We start from the raw sequence: 25,211 nt of genomic DNA on the forward strand, positions 1-25,211 counted from the left end.
CAGGCATTCTGGATAGGCCACTTTTTCTTCAACTTAAAAAACAAAACAAAACTTTTTGCAGACTGTGATATGCTAAAGCTTCCCTCCTTCTATATCTATTTTCCTTTAAGGTGTATTAGAAAACCTACTTCCTCAATTAAATTAACCCCCTAATTCCTTTGCCCCTTCTTCATCCTTTATGGGCATGGATATGTATTTTGAATATATCTAAACATGTATATTAGTTTGTGTTCACCATTTGTCTTTCCTTCCATATTAAAAAAAAATTCCTCAAGGACAAAAACACTGTATAATCCAGCTCTGTAAGCCCCTATAATGCTTAGCATAATGAGATGCATATTCGGCTTAGTAAATGGTAGTGATGGTTGATCATTAGTATTCGATGCACCTACCACCACCACCAAGAAGATATGCGTTGTATGGAAAGAGTGCCTGGTTTAAACAGAGGACCTTCAGAGTCTCTCCCAGCTCCAAACTTGTGATATGAATTGGGTCCAAATCCTTCCACTGCCTGTTTACTACTTTTGAGATTTTTTCTGCTCACATCACTCAACTTTTCTAGGCTTCTGTCTTGCCATCTTTAAGGCCCAGGTTCAAGGCACATCCTCCTAGCAGCAGTTGCACTCATGTAAGGTCAAAGAAAGAACTGGCCAGTTAGGAAGACTTGACCAAAATCAGTGCTTCCCATTAGATGTTAGTGCCTAAATTATATTCTACATTGTTGACTTTCATCATCTGAGAGTTGATCTTAATCTTGCCCAGTATTTTATGCACCATTGATGGAATAGAATGGAATCTGATTTATTACAGATTTATTGTGATTGTGTTTAAAAAGAAAAAGGGGTGGATTAGATTAGATGACAGATGCCCACTCACATTCCTTCTGGTGTCTAAATCTATGGCTCTATGATCTATCACCAACAAATATTTATATGCTGGGCACTGCATTAAGTATTAGAGACACAGAAATATACAATAAGGCTCCCTGCCTTAAAGAGTTTTCTGTTTATTGGGGGCAACAGGGAATATGAATAGAAGGATAAGGAATATGGAGGGGGCAGCTGGGTAGCCCAGTGGATGGAGAGCCAGGCCTAGAAATGGGAGATCCTAGGTTCAAATCTGACTTCAGATGTTTCCTAACTGTGTGCCCTAGGCAAGCCACTTAACCCCCTTTGCCTAGCCCTTACCATGTTTCTGCCTTAGAACCAATACACAGTACTGATTCTAAGACAGAAGGTAAGGATTAAAAAAAAGGATAAAGAATATGAATACAAGGATAAGCAACAATACTAGGCAACGTCTGAAGTGCCAAATGAGTGGTGCAGGTGATCACTGTCATAAAGCTTTATTAAGAGAGATGATCAGGGAGTAGCTAGGCAGCACAGTGGATAGAGCGCCAAGTCTGGAGTCAGGAGGACCTGGGTTCAAATCAGACACATCTAAGCTGTGTGATTGTAGGCAAGTCACTTAATCCTGGTTGCTGCTCTTCTGAGGTTTTTTAAAAAAGAGTGATAATCAATGTAATCCAGTACAGTTGGGGAAAACTTCATAGAGGGAATGTGAGTTGAGATGGGCTAAAGGATTAGAATGAATGAGTAGGGAGACAAGGGAAGGGTGGGCCAAAGTAGGGGGGGATCAGGGCAAGCAAAATCACAGAGGCAGGAATGTTTCTCATGTTCTGAAGACAATAAGCATACCAGTCAGTCTGAAGTAGAGAAAAGATAAGTTGGGAGTGATTTTTTTTAACCCTTAACTTCTGTGTATTGTCTCATAGGTGGAAGAGTGGGTAAGGGTAGGCAATGGGGGTCAAGTGACTTGCCCAGGGTCACACAGCTGGGAAGTGTCTGAGGCCAGATTTGAACCTAGGACCTCCTGTCTCTAGGCCTGACTCTCAATCCACTGAGCTACCCAGCTGCCCTTTTGGGAGTGATTTTTAAAGGTTATTTTGTAGAGATGTTATATACTAATCTAAGGAGAGTGGACTTTACCATATAATCACATCTTGTCCAATCTATAACCAAAAGGAATCCTTAGTATAATTTACTCTGATTTTCACATATTCTATGAGTATGGGGAAGTACTGAAGTTTTGGTTTGTTTTATTTTGTTTTAATAAAAGTAGGCTATGTGCAAAGTGTGTTGCCTTGTCAGCAACAGTTTATCATATCTATTTTGTGTGCAGAACTTGGGGGACTCAGATGAAAAAGGTGACTTCCTGAAATGTAGGACCCTCCTCTGGAGTACAAAGTGTGGAAAGATCATAATAATTGGTACTATGATGCTCTCTCTCCCAGTCCTTGATAAATATTTGCCCTACTCATTGCTCAAATATGTCACCATCTCCTCTGGCAATACTTCCTTGGCAGACCACATTTTTTTTCTCTGTCTTACCCCCACACCTTCATTTTCCCCAAAGAGAGCATCCTTAAGATGACCTGCTACCATTTGGAACTATACCCAAAGGGTTTTAAAAGACTGCATACCCTTTGATCCAGCCATACCACTGCTGGGTTTTTACCCCAAAGAGATAATAAGGAATAAGACCTGTACAAAAATATTTATAGCTGTTTGCTTTTTATAGTGGAAAAAATGGGAAAATGAGGGGGTGTCTATTGATTGGGGAATGGCTGAACAAATTGTGGTATCTAATGGTGATAGAATACTATTGTGCTGAAAGGAATCATGAACTGGAGAAATTCCATGGGAACTGGAACGACCTCCAGGAATTGATACAGATCAAAAGGAGCAGAACCAGGAGAACCTCATACACAGAGACTGATACACTGTGGTACAATCAAACATAATGGACTTCTCTACTAGCAGCAATGCAACGACCCAAGACAATTCTGAGGGACTTATGAGAAAGAACACTATTCACATCCAGAGAAAGAACTGTGGGAGCAGAAATGCAGAAGAAAAACATATGATTTGATGGGGATATGATTGGGGATGCTGACCTTAAATGATTACTCTATTACAAATATGAATAATATGGAAATAGATTTTGAACAATGACACATGTAAAACTCAGTGCAATTACTTGTCAGCTCCATGAGTGGGGAGGGAAGAAGGGAGGGAAAGAACATGAATCATGTAACCATGGAAAAATATTCTAAATAAAATTTTTAAAAAAGATGACCAATTATAAATGTGTATGAGGAGCAGTGAAAAACTCTATCCACTAGACTTAAAGTCGGGAAGACCTGAGTTTGAATCCTGCCTTAGACATACTAGTGTGGCCATTGGCAAGAGCCTTCATTGCACTCAGCCTCAGTTTTCTCATCTGTAGAATGTGGTTAATAATAAAATTTAGCATCTACCTCTCAAGGTTATTATGGGGATCAATGAGGTGATATTTGTAAAGTCATTTTCACTTTTGTCTTGCCACTGGACTTTGATGAATCTGGAAGGGTGTGAGGGTAATGACTTTATGCAACTCTGCCTCACTTGAGTCCAGTTTATGCATGAGTCAGAAGCTATTAACAGTGATGTCATTTGGTCCTCCTTAAGTACAGAGGACAGCAAAGTGCCTTGTACTTCAGGTGCTATGAAAGTGCTAGTTATTATTGCTCTGTCTACTGTGTTCCCTCTCTTCTTGGATCAGGGTTCAGTTTTCCATGTTGCTTCACATTTGTCAGACGATGGGGCCTGTGCCTATCGGGCTTGGATCTGCAGTTTGCTGGATGCGAGTGTCCTCAACTGAGGGCTGATGACAGGGCTGTGTGGTACTGTGGGGTCAGCTGCATTCTGTGGCTCGGAGATGATTTTAGCTGACTTCAGAGATAGCCCCCAGAGGAGGAAAATCTTCTGAAAAGACGAGAAGGAATGGAGAGAAGTGACTTTTTAGATACTGATCTCCAAGGTCCCTTCTCTGACTGTTTGATTTGGAAGTTGTTGTGGGAAGATGAGCCAGCACTGAAGACCACATGAAAGCAGAAGCGGAGGAGCCCAAGCACACACCAGGGAATCTGAGAGGCAAGAGTGAGAAGTTCAGCGGGATTCACAGAGTCCCAGATTGCTCGGAAAGAGGCTTTACAAAATGAGTCATGAGGTCTTCAAAAATTATCCTGATTATTCCAGCTGGCAGAAAGATGGTCAACAGGGAGGTTAATTAAAAAAGCAAACCATGAAAGTTAAAATCAGATACTAAAATGTACTTCATTGTTTGGGTAGAGGCATAAGAAAGTGGGTAAAATTTTAGAAATGGTCAAGAGGATCAAGAGTCAGGCCTAGAGACTGGAAGTCCTGGGTTTAAATGTGGCCTCAGACATTTCCCAGCTGTTTGACCTGGGCAAGTCACTTAACCCCCATTGCCTAGCCCTTACTGCTCTTCTGCCTTGGAGTCAATACACAGTATATTATGTATAGAATCCTAAGATGGAAGGTAAGGGTTAATTAATTTATTTATTTTTAAAGAATGTCCTAGACCATTTTTTACCTTTTTGGGGGTCTATGGCAGTCTGGGGAAGCCTAAGGACCCCTTCTCAAAACCATATTTTAAAAATGCATAAAACAAAAAAATATCCTCAAAGAAAGACTTTAAAAAATTATCGGTAACCACATTTCAATAGAATTGTCTTTCTTTGCAATGCTACTTTCTGTCTTAGAATCAACACTAAATATTGGTTCCAAGGCAGAAGAGTGGTAAGGGCTAGGCAATGGGAGTTAAGTGACTTGCCCAGGGTCACAGGGCTAGGAAGTGCTTAAGGTCAGATTTGAACCCAGAACCTCTCTAGACCTGGTGCTCTATCCACTGTCCCACCTAACTGCCTCGCCTCAATATAATTTTAAAAATTCACAGACCCCACCTTAAGGACTCCTACTAGAAGAAGAAATAGAATAGGATACCCAGAAAAGAGGAAGTAGAGAATAAGGAGCAGAGAGCTTTACATCCAGGCAGTGCCTTCTTTGGTGAGTGAGAAGATGAGTTTTCTCAGGACCAGGTTGGGGGACAAGATGTCAGCCAAACAGGTGGCTGTGCTTTCTTAGGTGGTGATTTGGAATTGGGAAAAGGGGGCAGGCGGGAGTAGAAAGGCTGGTTTAAGAGTTGCCAGCGAAGAGGCAGTGGCCAGAGAGTTGGGCTCAGAGTTCAAATCCAGCCTCACTTATTAGTTGGGTGACCTTGGGCAGGCCACAGAACGGCTCCCTGTCTCAGGTTCCTCATCTGCAAAATGGGGTAATCGTATTACACACTTACCTCATAGGATTGTTATGAGGATCAAATGAAATAATAATTTTAAAAGCCCAGAGCCCAGTGCCTGGCACTTAGTATGTGTTTTATAGAAATGTTAGCTAGCTAGTTAGTTGTCAGACTAGAGATATCCCAGAACATGAGAGCAAGTGGGGGGAGGGGAGGCGGCGAGAGGAAGGATCGTCTAGACACTGCTAGTAGGAGAATGGTCCATGCAGTGAAGGGGCCGTGGATGTCACCTAGCCCAGCACTTGTATTTCACTGGAGAAGAAACCAAGAATTCACTTCATCGGGTAGAGGAAGTCACTTCCTCCAAGTCATCTATCTATAAGGGAGTGACAAGTAGAATAGGGGCACGGTAGTGCAGTAGATGGAGTGCTGGACCTGGAGGCAGGAAGAGCTGAGTTCAAATCCCACCTGACACTTACCCAGGCAGGTCACTCCCCCCCCTCCCGTCTGCCTCCTGTGCCACACGGGGACAGTGAGAAAGCCTGCCTTCCCGCAACGTTTGTCCCCAAAGTCACAGTGCAGCTTCAGTTGTTTAAAAGCCAGCCAATGAGTTAAATGCTAACTGTGGTGATCCTCATCATTGTTAGGAAGGGGCTGGCCTTTAGAACGTATCCTGGCTTGAAACCCCAAGAGCTCCTCGAGTCAGGGGGCGATGCACCGGACCATTGGTGTGATGGCCGCTGTCCTAGGAAAGTTGTCTTGACTGCCGGCCTCTGGGCTACCAGCACAAACGAGCTGTTGATCCGAGGAGCGGAACAAAACATTTTGAAGCAAAGAGAAGTTCAGAGTCTCCCGAGCCCGCTCGTCTCTGCCGAGAGGGCCTTGTTTTGCAGTGCGTGTGGCCGGGAGTCAAGAGGGAGGATGAGGCGCGCCTGGCGTTGGTTAAAATTCCCCCTTCATCCGCGATCTCCTTGTTCTGCCTTTGATGAACTCCGGCTCCCCCAAATAAAAACACATCTGTGAACATCACAGCCATTTCGTCTCTCTTTTCATTCTTTTATCCCAAAAGCAAGTGAAAGTGATTTTGTTTCCAGGTGACTCATAAAAGAAAGATCGCGAAGGCATACTGAGCATGCATTACCATACGCGTGCAGTGTGGCGCCTTCATGTCCCTCCGTTAATACTCTTGACCCGCAGACCCTTCTGCCGTTTGGTTCCGGGATGCTCCCGGGGAAGGATGAGCATGACCCACGCCATTCCACTTGGGTCCCCTCTTCCTGGCTTGGGAACTTCTTATTTTCTTCCAGCCGCTCTTGTACAGTAGATTGGTTGTTTTCATATGTGTTTGCTCAAATCGCTTTTATTCGTGATTCAAAGGGCACAAGCTGAGGACTTTTAAAAGCCAAACCACACCGAGTCCCATCAAGAATAATACCACACAGCTCTCATTCCTACTTTGTCGGCTGCTGGGCCCGCCACTGAGATCCCAACGTCTCATCCTGCCTTTGATACTTTTAACGTGGAGGGGAATAGACATTATTATACCACACCTGTAGTACCTGACCCAAATAATTTAATTTCCATAAAGTACTGTTCTTCTGTGGACCCTTGGCCAGATTTCACATGACGCCATCTCCTCCCTTTCTTTTTTTTTAATTACAAGGAGTTTATTAAAAGCATACAAAAGAGGGTAGCTGGGTAGCTCAGTGGATTAGACATGGGAGGTCCTGGATTCAAATCTGGCCTCAGACACGTCCTAGCCGGGTGACCCTAGACAACTCACTTAACCCCCATTGCCTAGCCCTTACTACTCTTCTGCCCTGGAACCAATACATAGTATTGATTCTAAGGTGTAAGGTAAAGGTTTTTAAAAAATACAAGATATACCAAGGAGGGAGGATGGGGGGGGGGAGGGGGAAGGCAGCAGCTAGGTGGGTCAGCGGACAGAGATCCAAGCCTGGAGACAGGAGGTTCTAGGCTCAAATGTGGCCTCACACACTTGCCAGCTGTGTAACCCTGGGCAAGTCACCCAGACCCAACCTTCTAGGACTAACTGGGCTCCTGTGTTGGAACCAATACTTAGTATTGCTTTTATGACAGAAGGTAAGATTTGAAAACAAAATAATTTGGGGGTTTGGTTTTTACAAGAGTATTCTCTTATAACAGTGGCCAATAGGGAAGTATGTCTTCCTGATAATACATGCATAATCCAGATAAAATGACCATTTGCAGGAGGAAGGGGGAGGCAGAGGGGGAGGGATATCATTTGGATCTTATAAGTTTAGAAAATACATGTTGAAAATTATTACATGTAATTGAAAAAATTAAAATCAAACAAAAGTACATCAAGGTAGCAACACGTTGACATTCTGATCAATGCCATCTGCTTTCAACCTGTTTATTGTCAGTGCTGTAGCCCTCTCTCATTGCCCATTCTCTTCCCTCTTTACCCACACAAGGACGTTTTAGAGACTTATTAGAAGCAAAGAAAATAGGTGGTGAATGTGAACGGCAAGAGAAACTCTCTACCCATGGTTAAGACCAAAGATCATAGGACCACATACTGGACTACAAATTTAGAGCTACAAGCAACCTTAGAAGTCATTTTACAGATATGGAAACTGAGGCACAGAGATTCAATAATTTCCCCAAAGCCACATAGGTAGAAAATGTGACCTTTGGGCAAGTCATTGAATTGGCCCGAATAAAATGGTAGGCTTTGTTCTACCAGCGACTCTGTTCAACTGATTTTCATTTGTCTATAAATAATAACCACTCTGGAGTCATCTGGTCTAAGCGCTTAAATTGATAGCTTTCTCTCCCTGTGGACGCTAATCAACTACCACCGCATCCATGTTTCTAATATATGAGTTTCAGACGTAACAAGAGAAGCTGAATCCTAGTCCCTTTTCTTCCCTTCTTCGCCAGTCGGTGCATAAAGGAACACTCCATATTCTTTCCCATAGCTTAATGTGTTTTGAAATATTACTGTCTTGGCAGAGTTCTAAGTGATGATCTTCTCATCTAATGGGGAGTAATTTCACCTTGAGTGGAAGCAAAGCTGTTGTTTGGGAACATGGCCAGTAGGTGGCAAACTTTCCTTGGTAATAGCCATTCAGATCCACCTCGCCCTTAGAAGGATGCGTAGAGCTTTGACAGCCTGGAGAGAGTAGACCCACTAAGTCTTTCATTTCTCTTCTGGAAGCCTTTTTTTTTTTTTTTTTTTTTAAATGAACTCTGCCGGTGGAAACTGAATGTAGCCTAATATGGGCTAAACTCCCTAAGTACAGGGATTCTGAACTTGGGGAATTCTTGTTGAAGCTTAGACAAGAGAGAAATTCCCCAAATTCCTGGGCATTAAAATAAGTGAATAGAAATAATCCTAGGAATTAGGGGGGAAAATGTGAAGGGCGTTGGTTTTCAGGTGATACTTAATTGAGGGAGTATTCACTAGCTAAGGAAAAAGCAGATCCCATAAGGGATAGCAGCATGGTATGATGGGAAGAAGGAATAAAGGATTTGGAGGATCTAGGTTTGACTCCTAACTCTGTGCCTTATTATTGCCTTTGTTTGACCTTAGGCAAGTAATTTAAAATCTCTGTGCCTCAGTTTCCTCATCAATAAAGTGAGGTGTTTAGGCTAGATGACCTCTAAGTACTCTTACCAACTTTTTATCACAGCTTATATCCAGGTTTTAGGTATGAATCCATAAAGTAAATGAAATTGCTTGGCCTGTCTTAAGATCTGACATTGAAAAACACAACCTAGATTGTTGTTGTATTGCTTTCCACAGTCCCAAATTAAAATAGCAACATTTTCTTGTTTTTATTTCTGGTTCTTTCTGTGGAAATTTATTTCTCAGGCCATATATTCCCAAATCTTGAATTCTAGATTTTTCTCTGCTCTGTCCTAATCATTTGAGAATAACTACTTTTCCTTTGTGTTAATTCATTATTCTAGAAGTAATATTTACAAGTACCTGATTCTTTGTGGTCTTAAAGAAATTAAGTTGATATTGAATATTTTGAAATTTCACAATTAAAAACCATAACTATAAGTAAAGGATATTTGGATTATTTCATTTCTTGGAGCATAACATACCTATTTGGATGGCTTTCACATCAATTTACTTAGGAATGGCTTTTTCATATAATTCTTTTTACTAAGTGATCAGACACAGAGCCGTCTCTGAACTTGATTTATATGGAATTATTTCTTCAGGTTTACCTCCTGTTCCAGTTGCAACAAGTTGCCTTAATAACTCCTGTTGGTTATTTCCAAGTAGGATATTTCTAAGTAGGAAACAAAATGGACTCACAGATCCTTCAAAACTCTCCCTAGAGCAAAGGTCATGGGAGATTGGGGATAGGTTCAAATAGGTACATCCATGGCCCAAAATCCGAGTCTTGTTGTCTGGCACTTTGTCATCAATCAATCAATCAATGAAGCCTTTATTATATTTTAAGTACTCCTCTGTCCTGCAGTGAGAAGGTGAATCTAGGGTCCTGTGTGCACTGTGGATATTAAGAGACTTCAAGGACATTTCCCCCCATTTATCCCAGTTATGTCCCCTGCTAAAATAGGTTAACGGTGTCTAATTAACCACTGAACATTGTCATGCTGCATAAAGATAGCATCCTTGCTGTTCTCTGAGCCGTGGTACTTTATCTCCATTTAGATCTCCGCGGTATTCCATTAAATGAGAGAGAAACAGTTTAACATAGATGATGTCTACATTAGGACTGTCTTTCACCCTTCAGCACATAACCTGTAAATGCTACAGATGAAGTCCTATGACCACTTACTAGGGGAATCCTGGTTTGTGTGTGTGTGTGTGTGTGTGTGTGTGTGTGTGTGTGTGTGTTTTTGGTTGGTTGGGTTTTTTTTTTTTTACCCAAGGAGACTGCGGTATTCCTGTTGGTGTGTTAAAGATTAGCTTGCTGGCATAGTGGGACACATTTACTCTTTCCCAGGTCTTGAAAGACAATATGTGCCCCCAGAAATGAAAAGGAAAGATGGGAAGGAATAACAGATTAACGTCATGCAATTTCTAGGAGCCAGGAATTATTTACCAAGTGTGTCTTAGAGCATGGTAGGACTCTTCTTTTGCTCCCACCACATCCTAATTTTTAAAAAAAGAACAATTGCCCAGTGTTAATTACACAATTTGACCTTAACTAACCAGATTCTGGCCCATTGGATGCCAATGAAATTTCCAGTGGCCACTCTCCCCTCAAATTAAAAAAGAGGAAAAAAGGAAAAAAGAATTAGAATTGGAATTGAATGACAGAAAGTAGAAAATCATTTAGCTAGACATGAGATATTTGGGGTTTCTTTCTTGCCACAGGTTAAGCTGTAAGTAAATATATTGAAAATGATACAAAACAACTAAAAGAGCTGATAAAAAATAATCCGAGGCTATTTTCGTACTGCCTGTCAGTGAAAGAAAATCATCATCAGGTAAAATATTTTTTGCAAAACGTTAAGTATTCAGCTGTACTGTGCTCCCGCTAAATAGTATTCCTTGCTGTTTCCCAACATATCCCTGTTTTTGCCTTTGCTTGTGCCTGCAGTGCCCTCTCTTCTAATCATCACCTGCTGACACCCTTGCCTCCATCTAGGGTCCTCAAATACCATTCCCTTTACAAAACCTTCCCTGGTCCACCCTAGTTAGAAGTGCCTTCCCCCCACACCTGATCTCATAACATTTGATGCTTCTTCTATATACTTGTATTCTAATTTGTATTCTAGCTATCAATCTCCCCAGCATATAAACTAACCCAAAGAAAGGACCAATTCTTATGAATGAAAAAGCACTTATTAAGTGATTACTGTGTGCCAAATTAAAAAGTGGAGGCAGCTCCTGCCTTCAATGAACTTACATTCAAATGGGGAAAGCCACACAAGTAGGTAATGGGAGGGGGAGCTCAGAGAGAGGCATATTGATGTTACAGAGATGCTGAGTTGTGTCATAGAGGGATAAATAGACATACCTATCCAGGAACAATGGCAAAGTTGATTGATCATGGTTCATGATTGCTGAACTGGAAGATGGGAGGGATAAGAACAAAATGTATGGACCTGCATTGTACACAATAGATGCTTAATAAGTTTGTCAAAGTGAAGCTTTGTAGAGTGAACTTTTACGACTTGTTATAGTTTGTTTTTTAATTATCCATTCTAAGAGAGAGGACACTTCACATCATTGTGTTTGTGTGGATATTTGAAAAGTCACAACTATTTTCTAGGGAAAAATTTGGCTATTTGCTTCTATTAAGCTTTTCATAAAACAAAGATTTAAATATAAACAAAACTGTACATCTGCTTTTGATGATTATCATCTCTCTACTTCCTTTTTCCTCCATCTGCCTTATCTGAATAGTCATCATCTTCATTATTTATTTATTTGTTTGTTTTAAAGCCCTTACCTTCCATCTTGGAATCAATACTATGTATTGGTTCCAAGGTAGAAGAGTGGTAAGAGCTAGGCAATGGGGGTCAAGTGACTTGCCCAGGGTCACACAGCTGAGAAGTGTCTGAAACCAGATTTGAACCTAGAATCTTCCATCCCTAGACCTGGCTCTCAATCCACTGAGCTATCCAGCTGCCCCCTTGTCATTATCTTTAGGATAGGATTGTGTAGTATTTTTTTTAACCCTTACCCTCTGTCTTAGGATCAATACTAAGTATTGGTTCCAAGACAGGAAAGCAGTAAGGGCCAGTAATTGGGGTTAAGTGACTTACCCAGAGTTACACAGCCAGGAAGTGTCTGAGGTCAGATTTGAACCCAGGACCTCCCAAATAATGTAGTTTTGAAGACAGAGTGCTGGACTTGGATTCAGAAAGATAAGAGTTCACATCCTACCTCTGATACTGGACGTGTGAGCCTCAGTTTTCCTGTCTACAAAAAACAGGAGGAAAACCTATTATATTTACTTCTAGGGTTATTGTGAGACTAAACTGATCTACTGCAGGTTAAGCTCTTGACGAACTTTAAGGCATCATGGAAAGCCAATAATTATTGTCATTATTATCCTTAATATGATATTAACTTAATAATATTATGTATAGCCTGAGATTAATGGTACCATGATGCTTGGAGAATAAGGTCTGTCCTCTTCTGGAGAACTATATAAGGATAGGAAATAGCTTTACACCATAGCAGTTGCAGCATTATCTGGAAAGAGAAACATTAATATATGACAGCAACCACATTTACTTGACTCTTTCTGACCAAATTGGGGATCTAACATGCTGGAATGGGGGTGGGGGGAGGCAATGTATTCCCAATCATGTTACTCAGTCTCCAGGGAGCAGAAGGTGGGGGAGAATATTTACTTTCATTGTACAGAGTTAAAACTTCATTCTGTAAAATGGCCAGAGCAATCAGCAAGTGATGGAGTATCTCTTAAAAAGAAATCTGGCATTTAATTAACTTTTCAAAGTGCTGGTTCAGCAACCTCCATGTTTTACATTTTGAATATTGAACAAGCATCCCTAATCTGAACTGAATTACTTCTAGGCTTGCTGGAGTAGAGAACAAGAGAGCTACTATTTGCCAGTCCCTTAAAGCTTCAACTCCATCATTTACAGTATTTGTATTGTGACCTATCAAGAAAGGCAGATTCTTTAATTTTTGTGATTGTAGGTTATCCAGGCCCCTTGCTCTTCCCCCCCCCCCCAAATTGCCAGCCGTCAGTTCCTTTCTACTAGAGGGAGGCCAGTTTAGAGAGGTGAAGTAAAATGTTCATCCGTCATTTCTGTTGCCATTTTGTGAGACAGTTTTAGTTTGGTAGAGGAGAAAGTTTAAACTGATGCCAAAAATAATTTGGGCAACTATATAGAGATTTTCATTCTCCATATTATCCTATGTTCTCCTTAAATAATTATGGAGAGTTGAAAATTGACTGTATATAGCTCTAGCAAGTCCATTCCTGTCTTAGGAGTAAGTGGAAATCCGCTTATTTATATAAAAAAAAAGGGACACTTAGATAATTTCGTACATGTCACATCACCACACAGATGTTTCAGTATCTGAGATGAAACTTGGGAGATCTGATTTCAAATAGTAGATTTACCGCTAACCCATTCTCACCTTAAATTTTATTTAGCTTCTCTTTGCCTCAGTTTTCTCCTCTGTAAAATGAAGATTATTCATTCAGCAAGGATTTTTTGATGCCCGGTGCCAAGTTTTGGGGGAGCTATAATAATAAATAAGACATGGTTCCTGCCTTCAAGGAATTTGTAGTCTTGTAGGTCCAGAGATAAGATTGCATAGATAAACATAATACAAATGAGAACATGCTAATTGTATTAGAAAAATATCAAGGCACCATGAGATCAAATGAGAGAGAAATCTTTTTCATCTTGAGGCATCCCAGCAAGCTTCATGGACAAAGTGGCATTTGTGCTGGACCTGAAAGAATTCATTTTCACTCCTCGACCATCAATGAAAAAAGGTGGATTTTAGCAAAAGAGAGGAATTTGAATCACGCTTGCTGTTAAAAACCTGAAGTGAGCAGGGAATCTAATATTCAAAACAAAACAAAAACAAAAAAATCTTAAGAAACATCTATAAAACTGGATGTGGTGGTATACATCAGTAATCCCTACTGCTAGGAAGGCTGAGATTGGTAGATCCCTTGAGTTTGGGAGTTTTGAGCTACGGTAATACTAAAGCCAATCAGGTGACCATGCTAAGTCCAGCACCAATATGGCAAGCTTCCAGGATCAGAAGGCAGCCAGCCTATCTAAAGAGAGATGAACTGGCCCAGGTCAGAAAAACAGCGTCAGACCTGGGTGAAGTAGGATAGAAAGAAAGAGAGGAGGGCAGAGGAGAGAGGAAAAGAAAGAAAAGAAGGGAAGGGAAAGGAGGAAAGGAGAGAGAGAGAGAGAAAGGACGGGAGGGAGAAAGGAAGAGAGATGAGTAGAGGGAAAGAGAAAAGGAAGGAGGGAGAAGAAGAGAAAGGGAAGGGAGAAGAGGGGGAGGGAGAGACAAAGGAAGGAAGAAAGAGAGGGAGGGAAGGAAGGAGGAAAGAAGAATGATAAACAAATCCATAAATATGAAAAAAGCTTAGGCAGGTAAGTGTTTACATGTTTCAAGGAGGAAAATAGATAGAGGGAATTTGAGGAGGAAGGCACTAGCATCCCCTCCCCATACTGCCTGCCCTCTAGACAACATCCTCCTCCATGCTGGTCTTCATGCTGAGGTTCTTCTGTTCTGATAGGTGAGCTTTCACCTTATCCTTCCAGAGACCAGGCCTCTAGCCCTGACTACCTCTTCCCTGAGCCGTGCAATCTTTTCCCCCTCCTCATTTCCGCTTCTCATTTAAAAAACTTTTTGTGATGGTAGTGGTGTTTTTCCATTAGAATGTAAGTTTCTTGAAGGAAAGGATTGTCTTGCTTGCTTATTCTGTCCCCACTGCTTAGCACAAAGCCTGGCATATAATTTGTCGATTGTTTCAGTTGTGTCTAACTCCATTTGGGGTTTTCTTGGCTGAGATCCTGGAGCAGTTTGACATTTTCTTCTCTGACCCATTTGCCAGATGGGGAAACTGAGGCAAATAGGGTTAAGTGACTTGCCCAGGGTTATACAGCTACTAAGTGTCTAAGGCTGGATTTGAACTCAAGAAGATGAGTTTTCCTCATGTCAGGTCTGGTACTCTATCCACTGTGCCACCTGGCTGCCCTGACATATAATAAGCACTCAATGAATGCTTTATCTATTCAGAAGGGCTTTATGTAGATTATATATAAGCTGTACCTTGAAGGGAACTGGATATTTTTCTCAGCAAAGCTGAAGAAAATGTTTTTCAAGCAGGGGACTTCCATGTAAAGGCACAAAGATGGAAGACATAGTGTCATGTATATAGAACAGTAAGAAGGACAGTTTGACTTGATTTTAGTATACCTGGAGGGAAGAAATGTGAAATGAGCCTGGAAAGATAAGTTGAGGCCAGGATGTGAAGTGTTTTAAATGTCAAAAATCTTCTATTTAATGGGACCCACTGGAATATATTCAATAGAATAGGAACATGGTTGGATTTACACTTTAGAAAAAAATCACTTTTGTAGCTGCGTGAAGGACAGATTGGAATGGGGAGAGACTTAGGTAGAGAAATCAATTAAGAAGCTATTGCAAAGTCCAATGACAGATTGATGAGGGCCTGACCTAGGGTGGTGGCTGTTTGATTGTAGAGAAGGGGATGTATATAAGAGATTTTGTAGAAGTAGACTCCACCAGATTTGACAACTGGTCAGATATGTGGGGTGAGGAAGAATGAAGAGTTAAGGATGAATTTGAGGTTCTGAACCTGGGTGGTTGGAATAATAGTGGTACCTTCAACAGAAATGGCATCAGTAGCATTCTTAGAAAAAATTACAATTAGGTTCCCCATTAGTTTGGCAAATAATTCCCTAGAAGCATCACATGTATTCAAGTTTACATTATTTGAAGTAATTATGTAGAATATGGGAATTGGTTCTAGTCCAATGGAAATAGGCAGTGTGAATTTGGAAAAATGCACTACTTCAAAGGATTCATTGTTCACATTAATTGGGACCTAGATGTATTCATTATGACCCAGTTAAATATGTACTAGGCATGCAAGCATGGTTCAACATTAAATTATTAGCATAATGAATCACATAAACAACTAATACAAAAGCTACACAATTACATCAACACAAAAAAGGCCTTTTTGGTAACACACACACACACACACACACACACACACACATACACCAGCTATACAGAAGGACCTTTCCTTAATATGGTCAGCATTTATCTCAAAACTAGAGCTAGCATTATGATAAGAGAACATTTAGAGCTTTCCTTGTAAGTCCAAGGATGAAATAATGATGCTTCCTTTATCCACTCTTATTTGATATATTGCTATAATTGCTAGCTATAACCACAAGACGAGAGAAAGGAATTAAGAGAACAAACATTGACAAAGGGAACACAAAATTATCTGTGTTTGCAGACAATATGATACTTTATTTAGGAAACTCTTTATCCAGAAAAAAACCTAATCAAGACAATTGCTTCATTCAAGGAGCAAGATTTAAAATATCCAGAAAATAATTAGCATTTTCATATTACTAATAGAAAGGAGAAAAGAGGAAAATTCTACTTTAACTATAAGATACATAAACTGTGTAGAAATTAACCCACCAAAGTACAAAGAGGATTTATAAAAATACAACTATAAAACAGTCTTTATAGAAATCAAGAAAGAGATGTTAAAGATAATTGGAGAGATATTCAATATTCATGGCTGGATCATACCAATATAATAAAAATGATGTTACTACAAAAATTAACCTACATATTTAGTACTATGTCAATCATACTACCAAGGGAGAAACTTTAAAGGAGTAGAGAAAAAAAATCAAAATTCATATGAAGGAATATGAAGTAATGAATGTTAAGGGGAAAATGAACAAAAAAGGAAATGAAGAGGATCCAATTATCAGATTACTAGATCTCACATTATATTATAAAGGAGCAATTATCCAAACTCTTTGGTACTGATTAAAAAAATAGATTCTTAAACATATTAGTATAGCATCCTAATGGCCCAATATTTGCTCAACTTGAGAATACAGATTACTAGAGGAGTCTATTTAATATAAGCTGCCAGAAAAAATAGAAAGCAACTTGGTAGAAAATGGGTATGCACCAATATCTTATTCATTTGCTTTTGTCCATTCCTCTGATTGCATTGGTGTTCTAGGGGAAGTCCCACTGAGAAAATTCCTTCTACTGTTACCCACTGACACTTGGTCTGCAGCTTGTAGGCTTGGATAGTTCCCTGAGAGACAGAGAGGTTAAGTCACTTGCTCAGAGTTAAATAGCATATATATGTTGAGAATCTGAACCCTAGTTTTCCTATTTAGAGGTCAGCTCTCTATAATCTCCACCATCCTACCTCTCATTTTGTGTCGTATACTGCCATATATTCTGAATAGATACTAGACTGAAATATATGTCACATCTCCTTTTTTAATTAGAAAAAAAATGGAAGGCAAGATCTTTAACAGATATAATTATGGGGAAACTTTTAACCAAATTAGAGATAGGGGAGATTATTAAAGGCAAAAGAAATAATTTGGGTTACATAATATTAAAAGTCATCTAAATAAACAAAATCAATGCAACTAGACCAAATTAGTTTGAAGAACAGGTATGGCTGGATTGGGGATAAAACTTCGCATTCACCATTTTAATAATCTAACATGTAAAATCTATAGGCATTTAGAAAGCTAAGATATTTTACATAGTAGATAAGTTGCCAAAAGTAATAGTCAGCTTCTAAAAGAAGAAATCTAAAGTTTTGGTAACCAAGAAGAGAGAAGATGAAACACTTAAATATGACTTCATTCACAATCTACAAAGTAAATCCCTTGGGCCTATTTTGATTAGGCTTCCCAGATACTTCTCCCTACCACACTTATACCCAGTCCCTCATGACAGAAATGATCAATAGTTTTTGTTTTTTTAATCCTTACCTTCCACTTAGAATTTTTGTGTGTTGGTTCTAAGGCAGAAGAGCGGGAAGGGTTAGGCACTGAAGGTTAAATGACTTGCCCAGGGTCACACAGCTTGGAAGTGTCTGAGGCCAGATTTGAAGCCAGGATCTCCCATCTCCAGACCTCCACAGAGCCACCTAGCTGCCCCCAGCTATTAGGTTTTAATAACTGATTTTTTTCTTACCTTTACAGATCAGGAAAGAAAGTTGCTGAAGAAGTAGAAGAGTAAGTTTTCCACATTTTTATAGAATTTAATAGTGTCTTAGTGCTTTTGCCAACAGTATGTATTCCTGAATTGGTCCCACCCATATTCAAAAAGTGTGAATGTGGATTTGGCCATGATCTGGGGCTGAGAGGATAAATCTTGGTCTTGGGGCTTGGCTCATGGCTGTTCTCTAGAACTAAGAGTGCAGAGGTTGGCATAAGCCCTGGGCTGTGGCTTAGACGTGTGAGTCCTGACTAAGAGGAAACCTGTCCATTCTGCCCCAATGAAACTGACAGACACAATGGATCTGCACCCTACTTTTGCTATATTAAGGGGAGTTTCCATTCGAGTCCAACTTCATAGTTTAGATGAAGATAAAGTGTTACTACTTAAATGTAGAGGGTAAAAACCTAGTTGTCTGACTCTGTGACCTTTATCCCCAAGGCAGAATGTAAACTGAAGGCAGAGATAAGTTCATTTTTTCATCCTTAGAAGCTAGTACAATGTCTTACTTATAGTAGGTACATACTGAGGATTTGTTGAACTGAATCAAATCTAAGATGACAGAAGATGGGAAACAATTGACTCATTTAGCCATTGGAACAAGAAAAAGGGGGAAAAGTAGGAATTTTCATTTTCCATTTCTATATTTGAAACTTTTTTCCTGATTTTTTTTTTCTTGTGGGGAGTAGCCAGCGGCTCAGACAACGGAGTATGGAAGGATCTGATGATGGAGGAGGTGAGTCACCCCTTGGGCAAATGGGCTACTACAAGCATTCCTTGGGAAAGGGTGGAAAGGCAAGAAAGAAAACAAACCCTAACTAGGGCTGCTTCTGAAGTATGAATTAGAATCATCAAGGAAGAAAAAGTTGACTAGCAAATAGTATATTTGATCTCTCTACACACACACACACACACACACACACACACACACACACACACACAAATATGTATATATGCATAAAGAGTGCATATACCCATCTATCCATCCATCCATTTATTTATCTATTTATTGAGATTATATCATACAATAAGAAAGAGCATACAGATTCTTCGAAAATTCAAAGTCGGTTGCTGACAGTCATTTTTGTATATACAAGAGTTACTGGAAATCAAGGAACAGAATGAAAGGAAAAACAAGAAGAGTTTCAGGGCTCCAATTTAGGTTCAAGGGTTAGACCTAAAAGAAAAGTTAAGTCCCAGGCAAGATCAAAGAGCCAAAAGGACAGGAGTTCAGGGCATGCCTTGGGACTGTGGAAAAAAAACAACCTAGGAACAAATCCTAATAATTCTTCATGTGGTTCTTAGCATTCCACTTAACTTGAGCTGGAGATGTTCTGGCATCCCTTATGGACAAGCCTACTCCTGGTCGCCAGATCTTGCTATATGACTTCACCCAAACCCCTTTCAGCTGCCAAGTCTCTCCACCCTCCTAATAATCCCTCATGGCACTGTTAAATAAGGTGCCCTGTAATTCACTTTCCAAAATCTGGTTTCCCTAACATGTGTGTGAAATTGTCTTCTGCCAGCACTGACCTGGCAGCTGTGCATTGCTGCTGGACCCCAGCCAGGCTTTTGATCTGCCCATCCTCTCCGCTGTAATTCTGTCTTCTGTTTCAGCCCTCAGCTGAACCGGACAGCAGTAGAACCAACCAGGAGAAATAGCTGACAGACTTGACAAGGCAGAGCCTGAGCCAGGACATTAACAAAGTTGTTAAGAAATGAGCAGGACAATAGGCATGGAGAATGTGGCGGCTAACGACAGGTCCTCCCTACCTCTAACTTTTGGTGTTGAGTGCTCCAGGAGTCCCAAGACAGATCATTGGCACTGAGACTCTTATGAATGGCTCTGAGTGTTGGGTGAGCTTTCTAATCCACCGAGTTCTTGGGAAACAGGCTGACAATTCTGGCCAATAGTATAGAAGTTGACTTGTGTTGTTTTTAGGGGATGAAGAATAGGAAGTCTTGTAAGTTAAAAAAACAAACAAACAAAAGACATTAAATTCAGGAAAAATTGCTCCATAGCCTTTTGGAAGGAGCTTTCTAATGAAACTCATAAAATGGAAGAAGAGTTAAAGCATGAAAAACAGATGATTTGTTGATCATGCCTTCCTCCCTAGGCTAGCAGTGCCTTTCTTTTTACCCCTAGGGCCATCAGACTTCACTTTGACCTTCTTCCCCACGAGCTTCAGAGGACTTCTAGCGAGAGAGAGAATTCCACTGACTCACACAATTTATAAACCAAAACTCCTAAACGTGAAAGTGTGTATATATTGTAGGTGGAATTCAAAAGCTGCTACTGCCATGATGGCATCACATCCTAGAATCTTAGACCATTAGAACCAAAGGGACTTTTGCAGTCAAACCCTTAGGTGCCATCTTGAGGAGTACGGAGAGGTGGGATAGAGGGACAGAACATGGATTGCAGGGTGTCAGATTAAGAAAATTGTATCTACATGTAATCTGGAAAAATAAATAAAACATGAAAAAAAATCAAATCCTTTGGGATCCAAATTAGGAACTCAAAAAGTTGAAGTAATTTGTTCTGAGTTGAGACTCTTTGGCAAAGGCGGAGTTGAGACTAGACTCTTTCATGGAAAGCATAATAATAATGTTTTTTTTAAATATCTAGCATTTATACAATGCTTTAAGGTTTGCAGAGCACTTTACAGGTAATTCATTTCATCCTCATAACAACCCTGGGAAGTAGGTCTATTATTTCCTCCATTTTATAGATGAGCAAACTGAGCCAAGAAGTGTCTGAGGTTGGATCTGAACTCAGGTTGGATCTGACTTCCAAATCTATTTTACTACCTAGCTGCCTCTGGGCATCTAATTATAATTATCATTGACAGTCATAGTGCCTTAAGGTTTGCAAAGTGTTTTTTTACATATGTCATCCGATTTAATCCTTAGAAAAATTATAGGTATTATTACCTCCATTTTGCAAATAAGGAAATTGAGGGGGCAGAGACTTAATATGACTTGCCTGTGGTCATTCATTTAAGAAAAGCTGAGAGCTGGAATTTAACCCCAAACTCCAAGGCTAGCTATTTTTTAAAAACTCTTAACTTATGTCTTAGGAGAAATACAAAGTACTGGTTCCAAGGCAGAAGAGAGCAGGAAGGGCTAGGCAATGGGGTTGTGACTTGCCAAGGGTCACACAGCTAAGAAGTGTCTGAGGTCGGATTTGAACTGGTTGGATTTGAACTTAGGACCTCCCAACTCCAGGGCCAGTGCTCTATCCACTGTGCTACCTCACTGCCCCACTAGCACTCTCTTTGTTTCTGGTCCAGGACCTGCTACTAATTAGCTTTTAGCTTTGACTGAGGCACTTAAAGTTTCTGTGCCTCAGTTTCCTCATCTCCTAAATGAAACAAAGAGATTTTTGGGTGGGTCTCTTACAGCTCTATGGAACCATGAGACCTGTGTTAACAGCTTAAATTTGCATAGAGTTTATCATGTTAAAGAATATAATTTAGTATGCATAGAAATGGAGTGGGGGATTCTAATTTTGCAAAAGAAAAAGAAAGAAAAAGTCTCAGTTGAAACAACCTCAAAATATATGATTAAAAAAACAAACAAACCCTTTCCTTCCATCTTGGAGTCAATACTGTGTTTTGGTTCCAAGGCAGAAGAGCAGTAAGGGTTAGGCAATGGGGGATAAGTGACTTGCCCAAGGTCACTAGCTAGAAAGTTTCTGAGGTCAGATTTGAACCCAGGGCCTTCCACCTCTAGGCTTGGCTCTCCATCCACTGAGCCACCTCACTGCTCCCAAAATACATGATTGAAACTGGAGCTAAATTTTACATTGTTTACCTCAGAGCTAAATGCAGGCTGTAAAAGACTGTCAGTCCCCAAATCTTTTGTTTTCTTTTAAGTTGAAAGCTTTTGAAAACTGGCTAAAACCCCCACCTGGTTCATTCTCAGGCTTATATCTCTTAGAGCATTCTGGGCACCTCTGAAACAGGGGCCTCTTTCTGATGGCCGTCTGGTGGCACCACTTTCTCCCCTTTGTAGGCCTCGCGCAGAGAGTCCTTCCTCTCTGCATCGCTGGGTTGTGTTTGGACAGGATTAAATCCCCATGGACAACCTTAGGGACAAGAAAACCTCATGACCAAGCCCACCAAAAATGTTCAATTCCTAAAGGACAGGCCCAGTTGAGCTACTTCTAGCGATTTTTAGCCAGGGGCGACGGGGGGCTTAATTCAGTAAATGTAGCAATCTGAGTGATCTGAGAAAGTGGAGTTTAAGGGTAATTGCTCAATTTTCTGTCCGTGTCAACAGGGAAAATGGGTAAAAGTGGCCGAACATGGCCAAGCATCGAAGCTGGATGAGATCTGAAATGCCGGGCTGTCAGTGGAATAAGAAAAATGCTGTCTGTGGGAGAAGTCCATCTCCCCGCCTCTCCCCAGGCATCTCTGCCTTGCTGTCCCTGGGTTCCTTCTCTTTCCTTCTCTAATCCTGGACCACTTCCTTTTCCCCATTCCACAAGGATTCATTGTGGAGCCTCGTCAGATTTTTTTTTTTTAAAATAGGCAATGGGGGTCAAGTGACTTGCCCAGGGTCACACAGCTAGTAAGTGTCTGAGGCCACTTTTGAACCTAGGACCTCCCATCTCTAGGCCTGGCTCTCAATCCACTGAGCTACCCAGCTGCCCCCTCCTGTAAAACTCTTAAGTTTTCTCATTTGAAGAATGAAGGGCAAGATGACCTCAAGAGGCTCTTCTAGTATAAGTTTGTGGTCCTTTTGAAACTACCTTAAAGTTATTCTCTGTCTTAGAATTGATGCTAAATGTTGGTTCTAAAGCAGAAGAGAGGTAAGGGCTGGGCAATGGGGATTAAGTGACTCACCCAGGGTCACCCAGTTAGGAAGTGTCAGGCCAGATTTGAACCCAAGTCCTCCTGTCTGTAGGCCTGGCTTATCTATCCTCTGAACTATCTAGCTGTCCCTTCACTTTGCTTTTAAAACCTTTCACTTCTGAGAATATTTGGAGTATGGGTATATGTATGTGCATATTTATTTTTATAGATTTATATTCATTTACATTTAGATATAAATATATCATAAAATAATTGCATCCATGTATATATATGCATACATATATGCATATATATATCCATTTATTTAATTGTTCTGAAGCCATTGACTGTCTTGTCTGCTGAGCCCTGAAGTCCTGTCTTCAGACATGTTTAAAAGAAGGGGTAAAGGAAGGCCCAGGGCAGGGGGCAGCCCATTTGTCCCCCAGCTCAGAAGGACTAGATGAAGATGAAACAGAAGCTCTGGTGAGGTGGAGCAGAATCTTCAGTCAATTAGACTCTTCCTTTCTTCGAGTCTTTTCTTTTCTATCAAATCTATAGAAATTACTTGTGGATAATGTATTCTTGTGCCTGTGGCAATTGGTACACAGCATGAGAATTCTATTCAAAGGAGAGATATTTCTTAGCAGGTCGCGGGCCTTCCATTTCAGGAGAACAGGAGAGAGCCTTGCTGAGGCTGTGTGAATTGAAATGTGGATGCTGATGAGTTTGCCTGGATTATCAAGACCCAAAGGACCATGCAGGGTGCTAGGGACATGGGAAATTAAGGTGGCAGTTCCCCCAGTAGTGCCTTTCTCCAGGAAGTACAAGAGGAAATTCATTTTGCATCTGAAAGATGCAAGAGGGGGCAGCTGGGTGGCTCAGTGGATGGAGAATCAGACCTGGAGACGGGAAGACTTGGGTTCAAATCTGACCTCAGACACTTCCTACCTATGTGACCCTGGGCAAGTCACTTAACCCCCATTGCCTAGCCCTTGCCACTCTTGGAACCAATACCCAGTATTGATTCTAAAGCAGAAGGTAAGGGATTAAAAAAAGACCTGAGAAAGAAATGCTGGAGGGATCCTCTGAAATTTGGAAGTTTGAACCAATAGAGTCAGGTCAAGTGGAAGCCATTGTGAGGCGATGGGTGGAATTGATGGAAGTTATCACATTCTTGTTACTATAACTAGCAAGATAGTAGCTTTAAAGAAAATTAAAAGTGATAAGAGCCCTATACTTATCACAGAACCTCAGAGTTGGGAGAGGCCAGAAGTCATATAGTACAATATAGCAGAGCAGGAATACTTTCTCATCATTACCGACAAATAGTTTTTCTGTCTCTGCTTCAAGACTTCTAATCACATGGGCTCACTACCTCTTGAAGCAACCCCATTGCACTTAAAAAAAAACCAACCCTTACCTTCCATCAATGCTAATACTGGTTCTAAGGCAGAAGAGTGGTAGAGTCTAGACAGGGGGGTCAAGTGACTTGCCCAGGGTCACACAGCTAGAAAGTGTCTGAGGCCAAATTTGAACCCAGGACCCCCCATCTCTAAGCCTGGCCCTCAATCCACTGAGCCACCCAGCTATCCCTCCATTTTACTTTTTATCAGCTTTAATGACAAGTAGGTTTTTCCTTATTTCGAATCCAAACCTATCTGTTGCTTTTACCCATTGCTCATAGTTTTCTCTCTCTGAGGCCATATTTAAAAAAAAATCCACATTGATTTTGGAGTTGAAGACTTGGCTCTTTAAATCCTGTAGCTACTACTCACTACTTTTCCCCTGTGGACAATTTACTTATGCCCTTTGGGCCTGCTCTCTAAATTGAGGAGTCTAGACTTGATGAATTCTGAGGTCTCTAACTTTTTAAAAATCATATGATTTCAAGTCTGTTCCCACTTCCTCCTGATTTCCCCTAATTCCTCTTTTCTCTAGGTTAAATACCCCGAGATCCATTATTCAGTCCTTGTATGATATAGTTTTAAGTTAACCCTTACCACCCTAGGCATTGTTTTCTGGAAACATTCTACCTATGAACATGCTTTTGAAAATGAGACACCCGGAACTACACATAGTCCTTTAGTTTCATCTGACCAGGGCAGACAGTACCATAGAATTCTAACCTTTCTTATGCTATACACTATTAAGGCATGATTGTATATGTGACAGGTAACTCTTTAAGACTGTGAATTATTGGCAAATTGCTACCCTGTATCAATGCAGAGAGCTTCCACATAAGAAGTTCTCTAAGTGGATGAAATCAAAGACCTGTATATGTAAAAAAGATCATGTCAGTGTTTCTGAATTCTGTGTCACACTTTTGACTCTCATGGAGTCCTTTGAAAACCTCATCTTTTCTCCGTGAATTATTATTTACCTATATTTCACCCATTCAGTATTTGTACAATTAATGTTTCTTCATGCAACTAATTTTTTTAAACCTGTGTAGAATTCTCCATTCTTCTCTCTCTCTCTCTCTCTCTCTCTCTCTCTCTCTCTCTCTCTCTCTCTCTCTCTCTCTCTCTCTC

The 25,211-nt window shown here is 40.6% G+C and overlaps 1 protein-coding gene across 1 annotated transcript in view; it reads left to right on the top strand.

The window, feature by feature from the left end:
* IFT43 (intraflagellar transport 43) overlaps positions 1 to 25,211 on the top strand; it is a 121,136-nt gene that overhangs the window by 68,978 nt on the left and 26,947 nt on the right. Inside the window, exons 4-5 of the mRNA XM_044664953.1 lie at positions 17,866 to 17,898; positions 18,571 to 18,617. Coding sequence (XP_044520888.1) covers positions 17,866 to 17,898; positions 18,571 to 18,617 — 80 coding nt within the window. The remainder of the gene's footprint in view (positions 1 to 17,865; positions 17,899 to 18,570; positions 18,618 to 25,211) is intronic.

This window comes from Gracilinanus agilis, chromosome 2, assembly GCF_016433145.1.
Source record: "Gracilinanus agilis isolate LMUSP501 chromosome 2, AgileGrace, whole genome shotgun sequence".
In the NCBI taxonomy this organism is placed as follows: Eukaryota; Metazoa; Chordata; class Mammalia; order Didelphimorphia; family Didelphidae; genus Gracilinanus; species Gracilinanus agilis.